Source organism: Schistocerca americana, chromosome 6 (assembly GCF_021461395.2).
Source record: "Schistocerca americana isolate TAMUIC-IGC-003095 chromosome 6, iqSchAmer2.1, whole genome shotgun sequence".
NCBI classification, from domain to species: domain Eukaryota; kingdom Metazoa; phylum Arthropoda; class Insecta; order Orthoptera; family Acrididae; genus Schistocerca; species Schistocerca americana.
In genome coordinates, this window is record NC_060124.1 from 479585616 (window position 1) to 479608372 (window position 22757).

Here is a 22757-nt window from a genome sequence, read left to right on the forward strand (position 1 = left end):
TGAGACCGCAACTTGTCAGTCATGCCCTCTTGCAGTTCCATGTTGTCTTCAAAGTGCTGCTTTGTGAGCCAAGTCTTCATTGTAGGAAACAGATGGTAGTCACTGGGTGCAAGATCTGGACTGTAAAATGGGCGAGGAAACACCTCCCACTTGAAAGCAGCAAATACTCCTCAATACAGTTTCCCTTGTGTGGCTGAAAATTGTTGTGCGAGAACAAAACTTTTGAGCTCAACTTTACTCTACTCTTATTCTGAATACCTCTTCCTAAATTTTCGAAAGTTTGACTATACCCACAGAGTTGATTGTTGTGCCATACTCAAGAAAATTGATAAGAAGCACACCTTTCCTCTGCCAAAAAACTGTTGTCCTAATCTTCCTTGCAGAGAACATCTGCAAGCATTTTCTTGGTTTTTGAGTGGATATGTGTGCCCCTACTCAATAGACAGCAATTTGGTCTTACAGTTCAAATGTTTCACTTACGTCTTGTCTCCAGTTATGATTTGATCATGTGATGAGTCACCATCTTTTTCGTAAGAATCCAGAAATGTCGATGATACAGCGATATGCTAGTCATTGTGGTTTTCTGTCAAGAATTTTCGTACCAGTCTTGCACAAAATGTGTGTTAGCCTAGCTTCTGTGCAACAATTTGATGCAACAGGCATTGTGAAAAAATATGGAAAACCAAACGGCAGCCCAGTCATTGTGAATCACATGTAAAACTTTTATTGTGAAATAATGGAAAATGACACGAACCTCACCCAGGCATGGAAGGATGCTGACTGAGCAGACAAACACTTCGAGAAAAATATGGCCACCCTAGCCCCACCCATTGTTGCTGCAGATGAAAATGTAATTTACGCTCTGGATAGCCCTCGTATATGTATCCAAATCTACATCTACATCTACATCTACATCTACATACATACATACTCCAAAACCAATGCAAAATGCGTGGCAGAAGGCTCGTCCCATTGTAGCGTGCGTTAAGGTTTGTTCCTCTTCCATTCACATTTAGAGCACAGGAAAAATAATTACTTAAATGCTTTTGGGCCAGGAGCAGTAGTCTAATTTTATTTGGCCAGTCCCTTTAGGAGTGATGCATATGGGGTTGCAGTATATCCCAAGATCCCTTACTTAATGCTTGCTTTTGAAACTATGTAAATATACATTTGCAGGATCTATCTTAAAGTGTGTACCTGTTCAGGTTCTTCAGCAACCTCATTATACTCTCCTAAGGGTCAAACAAATCTTAGAACATTTGTGCTGTCGTTCTTTGTGATTGTTGAATATCGTTCATTAGTCCTACTCGTATGGGCCCCATAAACTTGAGCAGTATTGGAGAATGGATTACACTGTTGTTTTGTAAGCAGTCTCCTTTGTAGATCTGTTGCATTTTCCCAGTTTTGTACCAATGAACCAAAGTCTGCCACCTACTGTACCCACAATTAAGCTTGATCGTTCCATTTCATTACCCTAGAAAATTTTACACCCAGCTGTGTGTAAGAGTTGAGTGACTGATACAATTTGTGACACATCAATACTGTAGGCATAGGATATAGTGCATTTTTAATTTTTTAAAGTGGGCAGTTTTAATTTTCCAAACATTTAAAGCAATAGCCTATCATTGTGTCGCTTTGATATCTTACCAAGATCTGCATGAATATTTGTGCAATTTCTTTTCAGACAGTACGTTATTATAGAAAACTGCATCATGTGCAAAAAGTCCCAGTTTACTGTTAATATTGCGTGCCATGTTATTAACATACATCGAGAACAGCTTCCCAGGAGCACATGTAAAATTACTTATACATCTGTTGATGACTCTCCATCCAAATATCATACTGCCAAGCAATAAATCCTCAATCTGGTAACAACTTTTGTTTGGTACCATTCATAGCATCAGTTTTTTTATAATTCACAGGAGGAAATAAGTGTTCTAAGCAATAGAAAAGGGGATCAAGTTTTTCCCATATTCAATAAAGGTCTTTGAACAGATGCACATAACTATAGGCCTATTTTGCTGATTTCAGTGTATTATAGGATAATGCAACATGTTTTATGCTAATGGATTATGACTTTTTGGAGATTTATGCTGATACGCAGCAGAGGAAAAATATTGATATTCTGTAAGTTTTCTTATTTTAAAAGTAGAAACAGGAATCTTAATGAAACTTCCTGGCAGATTAAAACTGTGTTCCCGACCGAGACTCGAACTCGGGACCTTTGCCTTTCGCGGGCAAGTGCTCTACCATCTGAGCTACCGAAGCACGACTCACACCCGGTACTCACAGCTTTACTTCTGCCAGTATCTCGTCTCCTACCTTCCAAACTTTACAGAAGCTCTCCTGCGAACCTTGCAGAACTAGCACTCCTGAAAGAAAGGATATTGCTGAGACATGGCTTAGCCACAGCCTGGGGGAGGTTTCCAGAATGAGATTTTCACTCTGCAGCGGAGTGTGCGCTGATATGAAACTTCCTGGCAGATTAAAACTGTGTGCCCGACCGAGACTCGAACTCGGGCCTTTGCCTTTCGCTAAGCCATGTCTCCGCAATATCCTTTCTTTCAGGAGTGCTAGCTCTGCAAGGTTCGCAGGAGAGCTTCTGTAAAGTTTGGAAGGTAGGAGACGAGATACTGGCAGAAGTAAAGCTGTGAGTACCGGGCGTGAGTCGTGCTTCGGTAGCTCAGATGGTAGAGCACTTGCCCGCGAAAGGCAAAGGTCCCGAGTTCGAGTCTTGGTTGGGCACACAGTTTTAATCTGCCAGGAAGTTTCATATCAGCGCACGCTCCGCTGCAGAGTGAAAATCTCATTCTGGAAACCTCCCCCAGGCTGTGGCTAAGCCATGTCTCCGCAATATCCTTTCTTTCAGGAGTGCTAGCTCTGCAAGGTTCGCAGGAGAGCTTCTGTAAAGTTTGGAAGGTAGGAGACGAGATACTGGCAGAAGTAAAGCTGTGAGTACCGGGCGTGAGTCGTACTTCGGTAGCTCAGATGGTAGAGCACTTGCCCGCGAAAGGCAAAGGTCCCGAGTTCGAGTCTTGGTTGGGCACACAGTTTTAATCTGCCAGGAAGTTTCATATCAGCGCACACTCCGCTGCAGAGTGAAAATCTCATTCTAGGAACCTTATTATTTAGATGTGTTATATGAGAGATGTCTGCCACTGTTGAGCTGCGCAGAGGTGTTGTACACAAATTTAATTGCTTGTAAATTGAAGAAAATTTATAAAATTATACTAAACATATACTAATACATACACCAGAGAAAAAAGTTCTTCTAAATTGAAAATAGTATTTGGAAATAAGTGACATTAACATATTTCAAAGATCTACTTGGAATTTCAGTTCAATGTTGGCTCTAAGCAAAATTTTCAAAAGTGAAATCAGTTGAAATGCACACAAAAAATTATCAGTTCAAGTATTGGCTCACTCTTACAAAAATCAAACATACACAAAAAAATCGTGTTAACACTCACTCTTAAAATACTGGTAAAACTATTTTCCTTGTTTTCACAGAATGCCTTTTTTCTTTTTGCTTAAATGAGGCTTATTCCATTTTTGTTCATGTTTTTTGATTTGCACCCAAAATTGAAATTTTCTCACCTTCAATATTTTTAGACAGCATATTTGAAAAAGGAACTTTCCACACATGTTCTTTCTTCTTTAGTGATAGTGTTGTCAGCTTAAATGTAAAGTATCTAGTCCCCATGTTTGAGCATTTATTTTATCTCTAATGGATACACACAAATGATGCTGACAAGTATAGGAATATTTTGCTGAGGATAAAAGTGTGCCCATTTTCCTGGTTATTTTCAACGTGACTGAACTATTTGTGACCATATTTCTGAAGGGTCTGTTGTGTCCTTTTCAGTCTCCGATGATTTACAGATTGACAGGGGCTCGAATTATTAGGCTGAACTCCACTTTACCTACTTTTCTCTCCCAATTCAAGTTCACTGTAGTTCTTACAACCAAGTGATATTATGTACCTACTGAAATTTTTTGATCTTATAAAATCAAGAAACTCTCATGATGTCTAGTGCAGGCATTGAGGAATAGCAAAACTCTGTAGTATATTTACTTGGGAGAGAAATGATTAATTGTGAGACGACATAATGTGTGTCTAAGTAGTTATTATACTTAACAACAAAATAACTACAATTAATATTGTTACTAAATTCCTACTAATTGGTTATTTTTTACATGTGTGTGTTTAAACTTATAATACAGTGGAACCTTAAATAGCGAGCATAATTGGTTCCAGAATCTTACTAGTAGCGCGAAACACTCATTGTCCCACGAAAATTAATGTAAAATACAATAATGTTTTCCATGCAAAGACAGTACTAAAAGTTTTATCTTATTCAGGCTAGTTATTCAAAGAAAATTATACATACAGTATTATGTACTATAGTCATTTGTTTCTGCCAACACTTCAACACTTGATGAAAATACTACACATCATTATCGTCAAATAAATTTGTAGCATGCATAGCCACTGCTTTATTGGGGTGGTGATTTTCAATATACGATGCTTTTAGCATTTCTGTTATTGTGCCGCAAGATTGCTGCATTGCTGTTACTGCCTCCTCCTCCTCCTCCTCCTCCTCCTCCTCCTCCGGCCAAAGATTCTTCCAAGCAGAAATGAGAGTTTTCTTGGTAACCCCTTCCCACCCCTTTTTGATGATCTTGATACAGGCAGTGATGTTGACTTGATATTTCCAAAACTCTTTGAGAGTGGGACTGGTAACTTCGGTCAACTCAAAGCAATGCTCGGAGAGTACTTTCATATAGAGCTTCTTCATATTAGAAATAATCTGCTGGTCCATAGGCTGGAGTAACAAAATGGTGTTGGGAAGCAACAATTGGATCTTGGTGAATTGAAATTCTTCGATGAGGCAGTCTTGTAGACCTGAAGAATGGGTGGCAGCATTGTCCAAGACGTGGAGTGGCAGATTCATCTCATGCAAATCTTTTTTCACCAAAGGACCAAACACTTTATTGATCCAATGTCACCCCAGTCCTGTTGTTTGATTGGATCTCTACATCACATTTCACCTGCTATACCAGACTTCACACTTCTTGAAGGCTCGTTGAGTTTCTGGATGGTAATCAAGCAGCAGTTTAATTTTCAAACCTCTGCTTGCATTGGCACAATATAGCGGTGTGAGACGGTCTTTAATTGGATTGTGACCAGGCAGTGCATTCTCCTCTGCTGTTATAAAGGTATACTTCAGCGTCTTTTTCCAGAATAGACCCATCTTGTCACAAATAAAAACTTGTTGCGGCAGATAATCCTCAGAATCTTTGAGCATCTTGAAGCTGCTGGTGAAGTTCTCTGATGTCTTTGTATCAGAGGTGGCAGCTTCGCCGTGCCTCACAACACTGGATACCGGGTCTTTGCTTAAACTTCTTGAACTACCCACAGCTTCCTTTAAACACTTCTTTGGCCACTGATGATGCTGGCATCTTCTTAACAAGGTCGGTGAAAATCATTCTCACCTTCTTACAAATGATGTTCTAGTTAATAGTGTCACCTTGCAATTGCTTTTCATTTATACGTATGAGGAGCAACCTTTTGACATCATCCAGAATAGAAAACCATTGTTCAGAGGCTCTTGTCACTCCCATTGAAGCATCTGTCTCCTTGTCTCCTTAATCTTGTCCTTGTTCTTGAGGATAGTGCAAATAGTTGATTTAGACCAATTGTACGTGCATGCTAAATCAGCAACTCTCACACCACCTTCGTGTTTTTCAGAGATTTTACATTTCATTTCTAAGGTTGTTTTCTTTCTCTCATGGTCGTCTCCTTGTGGCCTTATATTCAGGGACATTTCTATGAAGATTATTAAAACTTGCACACAAAAAACTCTGTGTGAACACAAGTTTAGAAAAATATGTGATCTGAAGCTGTATTAAGATGGTAGTAGAAAGAGCATTAAACCCAGACTGCAGTATGTACTAAAGGCATTGTTCATATGCTACTGCGGACAACAAAAGGTGTTCATCTTGTTGTACATACCCCCACTGTGCGCGAAGAGCAGGTGATGCCACACTAAATCATCACTTGTTATGCAAAACATCGCTCGTTAAGCGAGCCGTTTTTTTTTTTTTTTTTTTTCCTCATTATGTGAACTGTGCATTATGGGAAGTGCTCGTTAAGCAATGTTCCACTGTAATAAGTTGCATAAACTGATGCTGTTTCTTTTAAGAGATTATTAATATTAATTACTGTTTTGTAGCCTACATTAGTTGGACTGGACAGTAGGAGGAGGAAGGTAAATTACTTTCAAGTCATTTTTTAACTTTTTCTGGTATTTTAGTAAATTGAAGCTTCAGCTGTTATCTAATATACAGTACACAGTGAAGAAAAATTTTAAAAGAGTAGTGATAATTTATTACAGAAAGTAACCATTGCTATGAATTCATGTAGATTAAAGATGGCAACTGTGGGTGTTTTGTATCAAAGGACAATTCAATCAAGAAAATACATTATGAGATGGAATTGTTGGCCAGGATTTACCAAACAATAATTTATCATGTTTTGTGTGATATAAAAGAGTAGCGTCCACCTTATAAATGCAGTCACAAAAATTCTGTACATGTTTGTTGAATTTCTACTACTTTTTAATTGAATTATGGTTATATTAATGTTGCATTTTTAACCATCTGGTGTTTGATTTTAAAGCTTTTTGTTTATCTATTCAATTATTATTCTTGTATTCTTTCAGGCCATTCCACATTTGGTATTTTGTGTTCTTCTGCAATACTGTACTGTCTTTTTAATTTATTGCTATTCCCTATTTGTATCTGAATTTTTTGTAGCTTGTTTGTGCCTCCAAGTGTGTCATGAAATCTTGTAGTTATTTGTAGAAGGCTCTTGAAAATTTCATTGTCAAAATTTTCTTGTTAGTTGTTTCAATTTTTGGAATTGATTTGAATTACTTGAGTGTGAAATGTTAACAGAAAAATATTAAATGACATGAACATAGTTTAACTTATCTATGAAACTGTACAAACAGTTCTGAAGCACGTTGGTACTTTCATTTGTATGAAGTGCTACAGTGCTGGCATTTGCATGCTTACACTACACAGTGAATAGATGTAGAGATATCTTAACTGTTTCTAGATTACACAGTGTAAAGAGTTTTCAGTGGAGGATGTGGAAGTGTGAGACTATACAACTAAGGATTTTAATTTCCTTCGAAAAGTGGCAGCTGCAGTGTTTTAGAAATAATTTTCAGTGAATGTTAAAAATGTTCACTTGCAATGCAGATTGTTCCTCATTTTTTGATTCATCAATTGGTTTAGGTGTTATCCTAAAAGCCATACATGTAGCTAGAACTGTCATTTTCCTGTCAAACTAAAAACATAACTTTGTTTCATTCAGGAAAATAGCAAATACACATAAAAATATGTACACCTTTTAACTGAGAAAAATATCAGACTAATCCCTTGATAAGGTATTCTAACTGTGGCATTTTAGTGCCTCCCTCAAGTTAGAATCGGTTATCATTCCATGACAATGCAGTTTATTTTATTACCTCTTGCTACCTGCATAAATATCTATCACTTAAAGTTGCACTATAATCTCTTTCTTTCAAAATTTTTAGCCTGAGTAAGAAAAAAGTACATCAGAATGTAAATGAGAATTTTTGTACCATCTCAGTGACACTCATTATTATGATTGCAGAAATTACATCAGCACTTTCTGTTTTGCAGATGGAGATCACTAAGCATGGTGGTATCATGGCCTCATTGTATAGTTCAAAGCCAGCTGACAGTCACATGACACTTGAGCTGTCATTGGAAATCAATCGAAAACTGCAGGCAGTGTTAGAGGACACACTTCTAAAAAATATCACTCTGAAGGTTAGTCTGTGCTTTTTTATTGGCAGTAATGTGGAAAATTTATTAAAATAGTAACATTGTTATGTTTTTGTGCAGTACTCTGTTGTTTTACTGGTGACTGTGTTCTTTTATGTCATTTTTTAAATGTTGTTTTTTTATTATTATTATTTTTAACCAGAAACTTGTAACATTATCACTTTGATCGAGTGGAACGGTAAAGAAGTGGCTTAAAGCTGCCAGGCACTTAATTATAAATTGTAGAGCAATGATGTAGATGTAGATGTAGATGTAGAGTATGATAAAAAATAGTGACTCCACTCTTAAACTTCTTTTGAGTGAAAATATAATTCTTTGTTTAGTTGTAGTACACCTGTGTGTCTCATCTTCAAGAGTACTCCAATAAATGTGACTGAAGTGATATTTAAGTAGTTCTTGTTGTAGACGAGCAAAAGTTTCCAAATCTCCTGTCAGTTAATGGAAGCCTACTGTTTTCTTATCTTGACTTATAATTGAACTTATGACTGTGATCTATGTTGTATCTTCATTGTGCATTATTCCCTATTTGCATTTGTTAGCAGTGTTAATTATAATCTGTAAACCTTGAGTTAAGAAACTACTATATATTTACACTTAAAATTATTTCAGGCTCCAGTGTATTTGAACAACTTTTTCTCAAAAATATATTGGTCATAGATAAATTACCATTTTTTTTTCAAATGGTATAGAACTGGAAATAAAAACATTTGCAGGTGACTAATGAACACAATGAAATATCGATTGCTTCATAGGTAAATGCTGCTTATCAAGTCATTTGCCTCTGACAGTGATATATTAATCTGAAAAAATTCCAAGTTGCATTGTCATCCAGTATCCAAACTAAACCATAGTCTACCTATGACTGGTAAAGTCAGCTCAAAGGTCGGAGGAAGACCAAGGCATGGTGCCTAGTGAAGTGTTATGGTACCAAACCAACTTTTGGCTTGATGACAATTTACCTTACTGAAAGATGTGGTTTACAACATTCAGTGTATATTGAAATACTGCATTCAGCCATGCAATATTATTATTCATGTTGAACTAAGTGTTTCGAGAGAACAAGCTTGCACCTTCAGGTGCAGTGCAACGAAACTACATTAACAGTTGTCCTCCCCACTAAAGTATGTCCTGCGTCATGGCATTGACAACTGTCCACAGAACATTAAAAGGTTTTCTGTCAACACATTAAAAAACAGCAGTTGTTGTCTTGAAATGTGTAGTTCAAGAACAATGATAATATCACTTGGTTTGAAGGCATTGTTTCAAGGCAACCAGTACTGTGAAAACAGGCAATGTGAAGAGCATATTCAGCACCTCTATGATTCACAGGTCATCTGCCTGCTGGAATTATAGGAACCACATGATATTTTTCCAGCACATCTCACCACTTTAATCACATAATGTAATGACATGTAGCATATATTTTGGATTATATATGTTCTCCGTATACAAGACTCAGCTGAGTTAGAATTGAAAAGTAGCTCACATTATTGTAATGTGTCAAATGGTGTGTGTGTGTGTGTGTGTGTGTGTGTGTGTGTGTGTGTGTGTGTGTGTGTGTGTGTGTGTGTGTGTGTGTGTGTGCGCGCGTTTGGGGGGGGGGGGGGGAGAGGGAGGGGTGATAGAGCATCATAAGTGAATGAGCAAACAGGTGGAGACAGCTGACATTGAGATTTAATACTTCAGCGCATGTAACTAGGTAGTGGGGATACTTACATATATAGGTAGACCACGTTATATGAGGATTTGTAAGCGATTTTAATTTTGATTTGAATGCTATTATCTGTTCACAATACCGGGCAGTATTAATGCATTAATGGATCTCAACACTCATCTTCCGTCGTGTTTGTTGAGACGTGAATTGTCAAGTCAGTAGCACTGTGAAGTTGCACTTGACATGATCTGTATTTAAAATGTCAGGTAAAGGGAAAGAAAGTGTGCCTCTCAAGGGAAAGAAGCATGTACGAAGGAATTCATCTGAAAGAAAGGGAAGTTTTGGATCACTATGAAAAAGACAAGCATGTTGTTGACTTTGAGTGAATCAACTGTGAGAATAATTCATGATAATGTGGAATCAAAGCAAAAACTTATCACAGTTTAACTGACTAGGTGTGACTACAGTGACCAATTCTTGCTCGCAGGTGATTTTTTTTTGGGGGGGGGGGGGGGGGAAGGGGGGGGGATGCTGAGCTGTTGGATTGAGCACCAAAACCAACAGCACATGCTTCTCTGTGGAGGTGCTATTCAAGCTAAAGCCAAGAGCTTGTATGCAGATTAACGAAAGAAGAGGACAATCCAGCGCCTTGTTGACCAGTTCATGTTGGTTTAATCACTTCAAGCATCATTTTGGTTTTCACAGTATTAAAATGACAGGAGAGGCAGCTGAAGATGGAGGTACATAAAGTTGGAGCTGAGAAATTTAAAGAGAGGTTTAAAGAAATGGTAACAGAAAGACTACTGCAAAGCAAGTTTTTCACCTTGAGGAAATAGGCTCGGAAACGGATGCCTAACCACACTTTCATTTCTGTTGAAGAAAAAACTGCATATGAATTTAAGTCTGCCAATAAACAATGTACCCTTTTCATAGGAAATGCTGCAGGTGATTGCAAATAAAAACCCCTAATGATGTACTCTTAGAACTCTAAAGGAAGCTACCAGGTGGGAGAGTGGCCTGTGCAGGAGTAACCCAACCCAATAGCATGGATAATGAAACATGACATACAGACTATGGATAACACAACAGACCAGGATAAGAACAAACATCTTTATGACAAGAAGACACTACACAAAGCAGTCACCACAATGATGATGTCAAGATCAAGAGCAGTGGAGGACAAATCCACAACATTACTAGAGAGGGGTGACACACAAGATAGTTATCTAACAGTTTTGGTACAGTGAAGATTGGTCTGTAGGCATCAAGTGCAAGCACTGAACTGACTGGCTGTCTGCTGTATAGCTGTCTAAATACTGAACGTGTGGAATAGTATTGGCCGGCTCACTCATGTGATAAGACAGAGGCATGCACGCCCTGCAAGTTCAGCAGGTTCGTGATGTCCTCATTCAGCTATCAAGGTCCATCCCCTCCTGCAGGCATTCAATCTCTGCAGTGCCTGATACCAGATCCCTCCCCACCCGCCAAAATAGGTGCATATGGGTGAAACTGCCACAGACTGCGCCGTGGGGATGGAAAGAAGATATGGGTGACAACACAGAACCATTGACTCTCGGATGGGGAAAGGGATGGTGGTTGGTGGTGTCCATTCTGATGTCGTTGGAGGTGAGGGCGCTGGAGGGTTCTTCCAGTTCCTGCAGAAGCAGAAAGTAGTCTTGGTGTGCTTGTGGGGAGTTGCTGGCAGTCGCCACTGACACTGGCCCTGGGGCCTTGTGGTCACTGGACTTAGTGAGGTGGCGCAGGTGTGTGATAGTGGTAACATTTGTGGCAATAATGATAATGATAATGGGGAAACCCATAAAATGTATGTAGCTGTGCAGTATCAATGTGGAAGCAGAGGACCTCCAATTGGTCAAAATCAGTGTCCGTTCCAGCAGGTAGACATAACAAGGCTTCGGTCATAGGCTTCAACTGAATGGTGTAATTGTAAGCACTCAGTAATTTTGCCCTACATGGTAAGTTTTGAGCTGTTCGCTCCAGGAGGTTTGAATGAGGCCTAAGTAAGGTAACTAAGGGCTTGTGATCTATAATGAGACAGGACTTTGACCCAAAAAGATAGAAATGAAACTTTTTAATGGTAAACACTGTCACTAGCACCCCCATTTCAGTTTTTGAATAGTTGCATTGTGCAGGGGTCAACATCTTGGACGCATAAGCAATTGGTAATTCAGATCTGCCCTCATTCCAATGTGCCAGAACCATCCTGATGCAGTAGGCAGACATGTCAGCTGCTACTACCAAGCAGGCTGGAGTGGCTGTGCGGTTCTAGGCGCTACAGTGTGGAGCCGAGCGACTGCTACGGTCGCAGGTTCGAATCCTGCCTCGGGCATGGATGTGTGTGATGTCCTTAGGTTAGTTAGGTTTAATTAGTTCAAAGTTCTAGGCGATTGATGCCCTCAGACGTTAAGTCGCACAGTGCTCAGAGCCATTTGAATCATTTTTTTGCTACTACCAAGGGACGTCTGGCAGAAAAAGGCGTGACACAAGAAACAGATTTCAGCATGGTTTTTAATTAGTTGAAAGACCATCACAAGCAGGGGTTCAGTCATAGGGCACTCCTTTCTTATGCAGGTGATTGAGTGATTGCAGTATATGGGATGCCTGAGGCAGGAACTTTTAGTTTTAGTTGCCTTTACCCAAAAATACCTGCAGTTCAGTTAGGTTCTTCAGGTAGGGAAGAGAATCAGTGGCGCCAACATTCCGATCAGTGGGCCTGATTCTGTCTCTGGTGAGACAGTGCCCCAAATACACTACTTCCAGTTGAAAAATTCGACATTTTTCCAAATGTCGATGCAGACCTGCAGCCTGCAGGATGGTAAAGAGGGTGTGGAGATTTTGCAAATGCTCCTGCCTGGAGGGTTCCAGAACAATGTGACCATCCAGGTAACTCGCACAAACTGGAATGCACTGTATCAGTTGTTCCAGATACCTTTGGAAAATTGTTGAAGCGGCGACAATGCCAAATAGACATCGCTTATACTTAACATAATCAAAAGGGCGTGTTGACGACAACATTGTTCTAAGACCCCTCATCTAAAGGCAACTAGAGGTGAGCATCAGCAAGGTCGATCTTTGAGTAGTAGTCCCCACCAGCACGTTTGTTAAGGAGGTCTGTAAGGGGTGTAGGATAAGTTTCAACCAGCAGTTGTGCATTGATGATAGTCTTGAAATTCCCATATAACCAAAAACAGTGATTGGGCTTCTTGGTTATCATGATGGTGGCCCATGCTTTAGCTTTCACAGGTTTGATGACTCCAGCAGCCTTGAGACAGCCCAGCTACTTCACTGCAGCACAGGAGGCCACTGGAGTGGGCTTAGCAAGGTAAACACCAGGCATGATGCCTGGCCAAAGGGTGATGTGTGTCTGAAAACCCATGGCATACACCAAATCCAGCTTAAATAGCATCGCAACTGCCGAACAAGGATCGTCCAGTTTCTGGAAATGGGCTGTAGTAGATACAACTTTGCCTTCATCAGAGAGAGAAAACCCAAACAGTGTAATAGTGTCAAGGCCAAAAATCTTAGTACCTGATGGGTGGTTGATGACAAATAGCATAATGAGCTTTGTAACATGTTTGTAGGCTGCTGTGGCTGAGAAATGTTCACGGGGGGCGGGGGGTAGAACTGAACTGCCCCCATACTCCACCAAATATCATGAGGGAGGAGACAACTCAGATGAGCCCAGTCATCCATACATTGCCAGATTGATCTGAAAATGGTGTCCCCCAGTGTCATCCTGAAAATGAACATCCATATCATAAATGTGGGGTGTGAGAAACAACTTCCACATGAAAGAGTCATCTAACGCAACTGCAGACTGCAGGGCATGTACAGTGTCGTCGTGTTCTCATGAGGCAGGACGGGAGCAGGTTGTATGGCTGTGACACACCAATTGAAAATGCCCTTCTTTTGCCACAGAGTATGCAGGACCCAATTGATCTGGACAGTCTGCCCAGGAGTGAGTGGAAAAGCTCTGCAGTCACAATGAGAGCAGCCCTTGCGATCTGCAATGAGTCTGAACTGAGATTCAGATGCCATAGAGACGTCAGACAAGGACAAATCATGGCAGTGCTGCCTGGGAGCTGTCCTGTGCTTGCAGTGAAAGAGTGGATCATGTGGAGGTGCGTGGATTGCTGCAACTTGTGACCTCAACATTAGTTGTTCATTAGCCGCTGTGCGATTTTGAATGAGTGTGCGATGCACAAAATGTCCCCCAATGAGGGGTTATCTAGTTTCAACTCCACACTGCAGATGTCCATATCTGTTGTAATCTGGACCATCAAATCACGAATTGAGGAGTCCACATACGAAGCCTTTATTGGCACAAATTAAATTGTATTTTTGACCGAGACTTTGCAAGTCAGTGACCTAAGAACAGTATGACTGTCCCAGCTGTCTGTGGTGTTGATGGAACTCGAGCCTGAAGGCAACCACATGGTATCACTGGGAATAGTAATCAGTCAACAGAACACAAATCTCTTGAAACAATAGCACGACAGTATCTGACAGAAGGGACAACTGTCAGAGCAGAACGAACGTTTCTGGTGAAGCCTAAGACAAAAACAATGATCACTGGAATGAATCATCCACGACTTGAAAGACTGAAAAATGCTGTTTCAGACAATGCAAGTATGTGTGCCAGACCTCCTTAGTGTCATTGAAAAGTGGGTATGATGGAGAATGTGTGGAGGTGTCAGTAGTGGGAGACAGTGAGGCCTGGTGCAACTGGGCCTCACGTGCTCCAAGTGCATTCACCTGAATCTGAAGCAATTTTTGTAACAAATCTAACTCGAGGTAGTGCTGGTGCTTCTGCTGCTGCTGCTGCTGCAGCATTAACTGCTTGCAGTGCAAGCACTGTGTGGCCATGATGTCCTCTCCCAGATATCAAGGTCCATCTCCTCTGGCAGGCATTCAACTTCTACGGCACCCAAGACCACAGTTAGTTTTTTGTTTGAATACTAGGTAACTCTGCGATTTTAAACTCAGTGTGTGAGTAAACCAGAATCTATCCCATATTTTACATATAAAATGATGCTCGATTTACGAGAATTTAGTACTCGTGGCATTTCCACAGAATGTAACTATCACATATAGTGAGATTTACCTGTGTATGCTATTATCTGCATGTGATGTGTAAATGTCATCAGATCATATGAAGAAGATGGCAGGGTATGCTGGCAGAATATTATGCGAGTATTATGCTAGTTCTAGCATTATTTCACCTTGAAATCGTGGATAGCAGACATGAGTTGCTGACTATGTAATCAACTGATCAACTGGGGAGGTCACTGTTAAATTGTTGCAGAGTAGCCACTGCAAAATTTAAATGCCTGCTGCCAATACTGATATAAGGGGCAGACTATGATACATCAACACTTCATCAGAAGATGGAAAGAATATTGTGCTCATACGGTGACTGTAATCAGCGGGAAACCCAAAAGTTTTTACTGCTGTTGTTATTTCTCGTCTTTCGACTCTCCTCCCCCAACACACCAAAATTAAAAAAAAAAATCCATCATTATTACTTTCATCATTTTATATTTGTTTGATTATTTGCACGACTTGTGCTTGTTTTATATTTTTAGTTTCTAATGGTTTTTTTCTTCTTTTTTTCTGCTCCAAATGTCTCCTGCTGGACTCTAAATCGAATTAATTACTAATTTGTCTCACGTCATCTAGTCCTTTCCATTACTTTCCTTCTATGCAGTGAACACTTGTTAACAGATTTTTAGATTGGAATACCCACCGCTTAAGTGGGTGAGAACATGAATTGATGCACAAGAGCTGTTCATGTTGGGGTCTGTGAAGACCCTGTTTACTGATTCATTTTGCTGATAATTACTCCACTTGTTGATGATGGGTTGTTTCATCATTAATATTATGTATAGTCGGTTGGGTGATATTCATTGAGCATAGTGGGTTGAGATGCAACTATTAATTAGTTTATTACATCCTTTGTTGGAAAGTGTTATTGAATTATAGTAACAAAATCATACCATAGAATTTGAATAGAACTTCAGCTTACATAACTGCTTCAATATTGGATGCAAATTACTGTTCGGCAGTCTCCTGACATGCGAACAAAAAATTCCTTTGGCTCTCTTTCGAATACTTCCTCTGACATAATGTTCATGTCTGATTACCTCTGTTTACTCCATTTTAATGACAGGCACAGGCTCGCAAACAAGCATGTTGTTTCACCTCATAGACATTGCTTTTGTTCTCATATCGAACTAGATGCAGCAGTGGTGAACCTCACAGGTCCCAGTTGTTGAGCACATTCTACAACATGGCTCAGGTAGAGTTTAGTGTCTGCTACAACATTTGGCCATTTGTACCCTTTTCCAGTACTAATTTCCCTGAACTTTAGAGATGAAAATTTGCTCTCCAACATATCCTCACGCCCACCACCCTCCTATACTTAGTCTCCATTAACCCAGACAAGTACAGTGATGGCTTCAGTCATCATAGCAGTTCTGTTTATTGCGCTGCAGTGACAGGAACAGCTGTCACATCACTGCAAGGAAATCACGTGTTTCGTCTGGAGCTTGTTGTTTTCTGTGGCCACAACAGTAGATGGCTCCAGTTATATATATATGTATTTTTGGCTATGGGGAAGCTAGACTTAACACAACAAATCACGCTGACATGAGAAACACGTTGGTGCACCAACAAAATGTGCTCCAGACCATTCAAAACTAAATGAGAAGCAAGCTCCTATAGAGCTGAAACAATGACTTCTGATTCAGACAAGAACACAAGCTGATTCCCTGTACAGCACATGTAATGAAGGTGCATCCTTTTGTCACAGAGAAGGCGTTGTGCTGTACAAGAATACATTCACAGGCACAACAGTGGGTTCTTTGGTTTGCTCTAGGAGGAGATTAAGTAGAACTATAACAAGTAAAATGTTAGTTCACTTCATTATAATATAGATATGAATGAAAACAGTCAGTTTTTGAAAACTTAATGTAAGTCATGCATTCTTTCCATGTCATCCTGTCTGGTAAGTCTCCCCTGACGCAGGGTTCTGGGCAACTTTGCCGAACTCTGTCCCTTTTCCTAACCTCACCAGTCTTTCCCCTTTACCCCTCTTCTTTCCCCTTCAACCATTCAGCCAGTAAATGGAGCCACAGGCTCTGAAAGCTTGCAAATTTGAATACCTTTGATATGTGTGTTCTCCTGCCACCCTTGGTGAGTAAAAATAGCTATGAAGACTTACTTAACATTGTAAAATCCATTTCCACAGGAATGTTTTGAGAATTTACAGCTATCCCCAAATATTAAAGTATCACATCATACAAACAAATTTACAAGATTCCACACTTGAAGAATAACTGAAATGTTCACTCAAAGTTCGGTACACTGGTGGCCTATCTAAGATGATGCTGTTATTTTGGTCGTTGAGTGCGAACTGGGGTGAACGTCCCTCTGCTCAGCCGTAAGTAGATGAGCCATTGCAGTCCCATGGAGTAGCTCTAAGAGGTGTGGCTCTGCTGGCATTTCTCATTCATCAGTGCAGCATGCAGTGACTATACTCTCATGTGGTTTCAGCATGAGGAGCTAACCTTTCTTTGGCACCCAGCTCTTTGCTCAGCACCACATTTCTGTACCCCAAACCTCCAAGCTGTCTTCGTGTAGGGTGAATGTGTGTGATGACAGCGGAGGGGAAGACCACATGTGGATGCAGGTGAGGAGAGACAGAGAGTGTAACTGTAGCTGATGGCAGATCCCTGCCTACACACCAGTATCTAACCTGTGACTGACCACAACGCCAACTGAAAAGCCAATCAGAGGATGAACACCTGCTTTTAGAGAGACAGAAACCTTGGTTGGTTTAACATCAAAGTTATCTTCGGAGGCAGCATGATGACTTGGGAGTCATGTCCATGGACGTCAGTTCAGGCTGCAGGACATGTGCCGACAGCAGTGACATCAATGGTGGTGGCAGCTTGGTGTCATCCTCTATGGGCACCACAATGGATGGTGCTGGCTGAGACTGGCAGAGAGATGGAAGATACAGCTGGTGTGGACCCCAGCTATGTGTTGGGTCTGTGGACAAACAATCTGCAGCAGAATCATTGATATTCACAGAAGTGCACCGCTGCTGGTTTTGGTGGTGCTGCTGCAGCCCAGCAGAACCTTGAATGACAAAAGAACAATGTCTGATGGCATAGGTGATGACTCCATGCTCCAGACACTGTTTCCTTCCAGAAAATTTGCAGAAGACTTCATATAGTGGGTGAAACTTTGCACTGACCAGATGGGAAGAATTGTTTCATGGCGGCCACAGAAGGTGCAACAGGGTACAGAGTCTGTGATTGTGTGAGGATTCTACCGGTGATTTCCCAACACATGTCCAGGTGAGGTAAGAGGACAGAAAAATCTTTAAAGCTTGCTCCATGTAACTTTTGAATGTTCGAATGAACTGTTCAGCTTTACTGGTAGACCGAGAGTGGAAAAGTGCTATGGTCACATGTTGTATGCCACTGGTGGTGCAAAACTGTTGGATTTTTGCTGATGTGTATTGTGGTCCAATGTCTGAGACAGTGACCTCGGGAAGAGCATCAACACAGAAACATCCCCCAGGGGGCTTGCTGCTCTTTGGCAGGTTTGTGCTTGGCTACAATGGGGCCCCAGCCTTTGCAACATATTTTCCCTTTCATGCTGCATGTCTATCTTCTTGCTGTTCTTTTTCCTTTCCCATGGGGACCATGTTCGGGCTGTTTTTGGAAATGTATTCTGCATTTTTGGCAGTCAATAACAGAACACTCTACACTGTTTTTACTCCTTCTTTCTTTCTTCGTTCACCTCCTATCCTTTCTCTGCTTCAGCATTTGAGGTTCTTCTTTATGATCATCCTCCCTGTGTGCTTCTGAAGGCCAGCCCACGCGTCTTACACATAACAGGTGACTGGGTAACGTGTAATTCCAGCCCCAGGCTGAGAGGTAAGGTTGGCATATGCCCCCTGGTAGAGGTCAGGCCCAGGGAGGGTGATTGCCTGAGCTGTTACCTTCCCAAATTTGCTGATGGTCCCTCTGTCAGGTGTTCGGGAGCTGTGACCTGAGGTCTGAACAATCACCTAAGGTGAGTGTGCCTCCTTTTGAAATGGATACCCAGTAGGAAGGAGCACGCCATCGGAGACACTGGGAAATATGGGGGATTTTCTCGCAGTGAGCTAATCATCTTCACAGTTAATGGCTGCGAAATGTAAATGGTATGAAGCTAATGATTCAAAGATCCTCCCAGCTGCACCATGGTTCCTTGTCGTTTCACATACTGAAGACGATTGGTCTTTCACTATGGTAAATCCATTTATTATTCAGAAAGGTGTTGATGCAGTTGCTGGCCATGTAAAATCCTGCTCTCGTTTACGCAATGGCACTTTGCTTTTGGAGTCTACTTCTGATTCTCAAGCACAACAACTGCTTGCAGCTTCACTCCTCCACGCTATCCTGTTCGTATTGAGGCCCATCGAACGCTGAATTCTTCCCATGGTGTTATGTAAACTAGGCTGCTCAGTGGTCTGACGGAAGCGAAAATCCAAATGTACCTTTCTGATAAGGGTGTCATTGCAGTCCATTGGGTGATGAAAAATGTAGATGCTTCCTTAGTGCCCAAACTCATTCTCTTTCTCACTTTTAATAGAGTAGTTCCTCTGTCAGAGATCAAAGCAGGTTATGAAGTTATCGCAGTCAGGTTGTATATTCCAAATCCAATGCCCTGCTACCAGTGTCATCATTAGAACCACTCTTGAGAGTCCTGTTGGCACCCAGCCACTGTTTAGTCCCCCTTAAACATCCCAACAACCACCACCACCACCACCACCACCACCGCACCCAGCCAAATGTGTAACCTTTGGTAAGGATGCTCGCGAGGGCAACTGTCCGCCTCCTCCTCCCCACTGCATCAACTGCAGTGGCAACCATGATAGTCCCATATATCTTAATGTGCAGGCTATCCAGGAGATCCAGATGAAGGAAAAAGTGCCATATCCAGTTGCTTGCAAGTTGTTGGCTAGTCAGAAACCTTGCATTGTACTGTCTGGCACCTACATTACTGTTCTTGCAGCATCTTGTTCCATGAAAGAGATGGGGATGCAGACATGCGACCTCAAATTTAGCACCGCATTTGTGAAATCGCTCAACATCATGGTTGCATCCCCATCTCCTCCCCCAGCTGTGCAACATGCCTCCAAACTTTTGACTCACAGGGCGAAGTCGCCATCTACACAACTGACAGCGAGAAAGGATAGAAAGAATACTCCGATTAAGACTTCCTACTTTCCTCCAGCCAACCAACATGTGAGTATTCCTCTGCCAACCGGAAAGGCTCCAAGAAGTCAAACGAAGGCAAATGGTCTTCTCCTTCGCTGACTCAAAGATCCTCTTCAATGGTGTTGCCACGTGATACCCTTGCCCGGCCAACCTCCATGTCGCCAGTGTGCACCACCAACCATTTTTCTGCTCTAGACTCTGCAGGCCAACAGAAGAATGCCGACGCTTCTGTAGACCGCATGGAGCAGGATGCCTCTGTGGCCTGTAGCAGTGAGTCTTCTAAGACAGGCATTCAGCAGCCACTGAGGTGACATCCCTTCATGTTTTGCTTGTCACGACTCCTCCAGTGGAATGTTCATGGTCTTCAATCCAACAAAGAGGATTTATGGTTGCCCTTAGAATCACAGCATCCACTTGTTTCTGTCGTCAGAAAACAAAATTGTTTCCTCACAACCACTTCAAGCTCTTGCATTTCTTCCCAGTTTGTTTTGACCTCCTCCCCCCCCCCCCCCCCCCCCTCCCCTGCCGAGGACGGCATTCCATCTCATGGTCCTCATATGGGATGATGTTTGTAGTCAATCCATCTCCCTCACTACCCACCTTCAACACCTTCAAGCTGTTGCAATTTACCCTTTCCTTCCCCTCTTGACCTTTTCCCTTTGTACTGTTTACAACCCTCCATCATTTGATGTCACCAGGACAGACTTCCTTGAGCTTATTAGGCAGCTGCCTCATCCCTTTCTGCAGCTCGGTGACTTTAATGTGCACTATCTCCCAGAATCTGTCCAAAAGATGCCCTCTTGGCTGACCTTCTCAGTCAACTTAACCTCTTCCGCCTTAACACAGAAGCACCCACTTTCCTTTCAGAATCCACGCACATCTATTTCCATTCAGAGCGATCCTTCTGCATTGCCCAGCTTGCCCATCATCTCAAGTGATTCGTTCTCTCTGACACATACTTGAGTGACCATTTCCCGTGTGCTATCCAGTTGCTGTCATATACCCCATCTATGTGCACACCCAAAAGACAGCTTACTAAGGCCGACTGGAGGCTTTACTCCTCCCTGGCTATGTTTGGCAAACATTTCCCCAGTTACAATGACCAGGTAGAATATCTTACAAACATTATCTTTACTGTCGTAAAACATTCCATTCCTCACACTTCCTCTTTACCACGCCATGTCCCAGTTCCTTGGTGGACTGAGGCTTGCTATGACACAATTTGAGTGCCGAGACATGCTCTCCACATTCCCAACCATCATCCTACGATGGAAAACTGCATTCATTCTAAACAGTTCCATGCACAGTGTCATCGCATTCTTCGAGATAGCAGAAAAGCTTGCTGGATTTCATTCACTGGTTCTTTTAACAGTTCCATTCCCTCTTCCATCGTGTGGACCAACCTCCGATGGCTCTCTGGGACCGATATACAGTCCCCAATTTCCGGCCTGACAGTAGCAGATGATGTCATTGTGGGCTCTATTGCTATCTCCAAAATCTTGTGCTGTCATTTTGCGGAAATTTTGAGCTCCTCCCACTGTCATCCTACCTTCCTTCATCGGAAATGAGCGGGGGAGGCTCGGGTGATACCTTCTCAGAATTGTGAGTTCTACAGTGTCACCTTTACTGTGAGGGAGCTAGATCATGCTCTCACTTCATCCTGATCCTACGCTACAGGGCATTGCAGCACCTTTGTCTTGCAGACAGGCAATTTCTGCTTCGTGCGTACAGCTGCGTCTGGGCAGAGGGCACATTTCCCAGACGCTGGTGTGAAGCCACTGTCATACCTACACCTAAGCGAAGTAAGGACAAACACCTCCCTTCCAGCTACCACCCCATTTCTTTCACCAGCTGTGTTTGCAAGGTGATGGAACGTATGATTCACGCCCGACTAGCACGGTGGCTCGAGTCTTGCAATTTACTAACTACTGTACAGTGTGGATTTTGATGGTGCCGTTCTGAAGTTGACCATCTTGTCACTTTAGCCACTCATATCGTGAGTGGTTTTCTGTGGAAATCCCAGATGTGGGGTTTTTCAATTTGGAGAAAGTCTACGACACCTGCTGGAAGACTGATATCCTCCGTACTCTTTACATGTGGGGCTTCCCGGGCCGCATGCCTCATTTCCTTCAGGAATTTTTAAAAGACCGAATTTTCACTGTATGTGTGGGTTCTGCCTTGTTGGACACCTTTATCCAGTAAAACGGTGCACCTCATGCTCCTGTCCTGAGTGTTGTCCTTTTTGCTATCGCCATTAACCGTACAAGGGCTTGTCTTAGCTGGGCATCTCTGGCTCCCTTTTTGCCACCTATTGCAGTTCTCCATGGACTTGTCTCATTGAGCAGCGTCTCCAGGGATGTCTCGATTGTCTTTACTCATGGAGCATCAATAGTGGGTTTCGTTTTTCCACTGACAAAACCATTTGGATGAATTTCTGGTGGCACAATTGGTTTCTTCAACTGTCTTTACATCTTGGGCCTGTTGTTTTACCATTTGTTGAAACTATGAATTTCCTGGGGCTCCTACTTGATAGGAAATTTTCTTGGTCCTACCATGTGTCTTACCTGGCAGTCCGCTGTATGCAGTCCCCCAATGTCCTAAGTGTCCTCAATGCTACTCTCTGGGGTGGAGATTGAACCGCCCTCCACCATTTGTACCAGTCCCTTGTCCGTTTGAAACTAGACTACGGGTGCTTCCTTTATCATCTGCACATCCTTCCCCCTTACCCCCTCTCAATACTATCCACCATTGTGGCATCCATTTGGACACTGGCATCTTTTACACTAGCCCGGTTGAGAGTCTATGTGCAGAAGCTGCCGAACTACCAGTGTCCTACCGCCGTAACTTTCTCCCCAGTGATATGCATGCCGTTTGTCTGCCATGCATGGCCACCCATCCTATGCGTTCTTCTTTGATACTCCTTT

General features: G+C 42.0%; 1 protein-coding gene across 2 annotated transcripts in view; it reads left to right on the forward strand.

The window, feature by feature from the left end:
• LOC124619499 (coiled-coil domain-containing protein 186-like) overlaps positions 1-22757 on the forward strand; it is a 220958-nt gene that overhangs the window by 167172 nt on the left and 31029 nt on the right. For both annotated transcript variants that reach the window (XM_047145918.1, XM_047145919.1), the window contains exon 12: positions 7717-7866. In XM_047145918.1, the coding sequence (XP_047001874.1) occupies positions 7717-7866 (150 nt within the window). The remainder of the gene's footprint in view (positions 1-7716; positions 7867-22757) is intronic.